The sequence below is a fragment of the Rana temporaria genome, chromosome 8 (assembly GCF_905171775.1).
Source record: "Rana temporaria chromosome 8, aRanTem1.1, whole genome shotgun sequence".
Classification (NCBI taxonomy): domain Eukaryota; kingdom Metazoa; phylum Chordata; class Amphibia; order Anura; family Ranidae; genus Rana; species Rana temporaria.
Genome location: NC_053496.1, coordinates 69020781 through 69023433, shown reverse-complemented (window position 1 = coordinate 69023433; position 2653 = coordinate 69020781). Strand labels below are relative to the sequence as shown.

Here is a 2653-nt window from a genome sequence, read left to right as displayed (position 1 = left end):
ATCGGTACTGGCAGCGTTTGCATAGATTCCAATGCCCTTGCTCAAAAATTTGAATAACAGGAAGGAGCAATCCATATTTATGGGACTGTTGTAGTCCAGCCAGGGTGTCCAAATTTTGAGAAATTTGGAGTAGGTATCAATAAGTATTGCCATATGTTTCTCATGTACTATAGTTCCAATCAGTCACTGTTTAACTTCAGAGAAGTTAATATTTGATTTTTCCATCCAACATTTCCTGGCAGCCTGAGTTAAATTTTGATACACGATGAAAGATGTTAAACCTGTTAAAACAATGGTATTTATGTACACGAATGAGATCAAACTAACATAGACACTCCAAAATTGCACAAGGCTGACAGGCAATCAACAATCTTCTGGTTGTCTTTTTTCATCCAGCATTTAGCAGATTTACACATTCGATTTTTAAAACCGGTTAGTAGTAAAATAATATCAAATCTAAGCAGAACATTTAGCTAAAAGGCTGTTGATGCCCAACATATGCATAACATGTTCAGAAGATTTCTTTACTTCAGTCCTTAGCTTTTTGTTGCCTGCAATCAATATATATGGACACACGGTTAATAGTACAGAGAGTGCAATACTTTTCAAGGTAGATATCCAAGACAAATCTCCTCTCAGGTAACCAACAACTTGGGACAGAAACAAGAACAAGTTAAACACTAGGAGTGTTATGATGGACTTGGCAGCTGTGTAGTGAGCTTTGAAGCTAGTGGTCACTTCTGAATTCTTTGTCATGTTGCGTACATGTCTTCTAAGAGAGGTTAGAATTTTCATCACTGACATAAAGGTTATCAGAATTGACAGTGTTGCAAATGTGCAATACAGCAGAACCTGCGAAGAGAGATGATTGGTTGTCTGATTTCTTAAAACAGTGGAAATATTAAAAGAGTTTGTGGAAAAATTATAAGCTTCATTGAACATCGAAGAGAAACCAACAACCACAAAGATCACCCTTGAAGACAACATGAAGCAAGGTATTAAGACATTAAAGTTACGTATCACCCAGGCATTTACTGTTGATGAAGAGGGCACTATCTTAAACTGATAGTACAAGGACAACCAGGAGGATGACCAAAGACTGTAGCACAAAAATGCCATCAATACTCCATGAAAGAGTGCAGACATTGGCTGAAGATATGCAGAAATGGACATTAAAACCTGAAAACATATTAGCAAACTGTTATTTAGGCACATTGTGAACGCTATTAGGATAAATGGAGAAAGTCCTTCTCTCATCGCTTGTAACACACAGTTAATTAAAATAATCATGTTGCCAAAACCTCCAACAAACATGGCAATGCTGTCAAAAAGCATCATGATTACAATTTTGGTCTCCAACATCTTTCTTTGCTCTTAACCGAAGTTCAGAGATGAGTTGAGTTGGTGATTTTGTTTTCAACTGTTGTGTTTGCTCTTGTATGCTGTCTATATGAAGGCTAATTCTATTCCTGTTAATCGCCCACTCCCTAATTTTACTGCAGTGTAATGTTACACAGATTCATTATGTAAATACCAAAAACACGCAGGGCAGAGCAAGGAAAAAAATTAGCGAAGGAAAATATAACACCTTCATATGCAGTGCTTTTTTGCATAGCAAAAAAAAAAAACAGTTGATGACATGAAAGCAAAAAGAGGTCACTCTTGCAGCTGTGTTATTCAAATATGTATACAGTATATGTGGCAGTGTACAGGGAAGTCAACCTAACAATGACAAAGAAATAAAGCTTAAACTGACATTAATGTAATATGGTGTTTTTAAAAAATTGTCAAAGCCTAACCAGCCCTTTCACCCCTGGCTTGCTGCTCACCACCATGCACTTATTTTAAATATAGTATAATAATCTTATATTCACAAGTCTACTGTAAAGTGACATTCATAGCTACTGGAGATGAAATTTGGGTTTGCTACCATCATGGGTTCAAGGCATACCCTGCTTGTTCGAGGTTCACGGTCCTGGCAATTAATGAGGGAATACACTGGATTACATTCTCTATAACTACAATGCACTACCTGGCCTCTGAACTTAGGTCAGCTGGCTTAGGCCGAGTACACACGGTCGGTCCAAACCGATGAAACCGGACTGAAGGACCTTTTCATCGGTCCAAACCGATCGTGTGTGGGCCCCATCGGTCAGTTATCCTTCGGTCAAAAATTTTAGAACTTGCTTTAAAATTGAACCGATGGACGCCTAAACGATAGGTCAAAACCGATGGTTAGTATGCAAAAGCATCGGTTAAAAACCTGGGCATGCTCAGAATCAAGTTGACGCATGCTTGGAAGCATTGAACTTTGTTTTTCTCTACACGTCGTTGTGTTTTACGTCACCGCGTTGGACTCGATCGTTTTTTTAACTGATGGTGTGTAGGCACATCAGACCATCAGTCAGCTTCATCGGTTAACCGATGACACCGGTCCTTGGGACCGTTCTCATCGGATGGACTGATCGTGTGTACGCGGCCTTAGAAGGACCAGCAATAGGGTTTTGTTTTGTGTCAGCCCACTCTCTTTAAAAAAGTGAGATCTCAGAAGCATAGCTCCCAACTGTCCCTGATTTGGAGGGACTGTCCCTGATTTGAAGCAATGTCCCTCTCTCCCTCATTCCTCCTCATTTGTCCCTCATTTTGGTCTGAT

General features: G+C 39.3%; 1 protein-coding gene across 1 annotated transcript; it reads right to left on the bottom strand.

Moving 5' to 3' along the window:
- Window positions 1–456: 456 nt before the first annotated feature.
- On the bottom strand, window positions 457–1362 carry LOC120910415 (taste receptor type 2 member 40-like). Its single transcript, XM_040322171.1, has one exon. It carries the CDS (start codon window positions 1360–1362, stop codon window positions 457–459), a length of 906 nt encoding a protein of 301 aa, XP_040178105.1.
- Between the last annotated feature and the right edge of the window lie 1291 nt (window positions 1363–2653).

Bases quoted from the DNA above. Each gene is read 5' to 3' on its own strand.
- LOC120910415 (XM_040322171.1), bottom strand. From the start codon at position 1,362: ATGTTGGAGACCAAAATTGTAATCATGATGCTTTTTGACAGCATTGCC.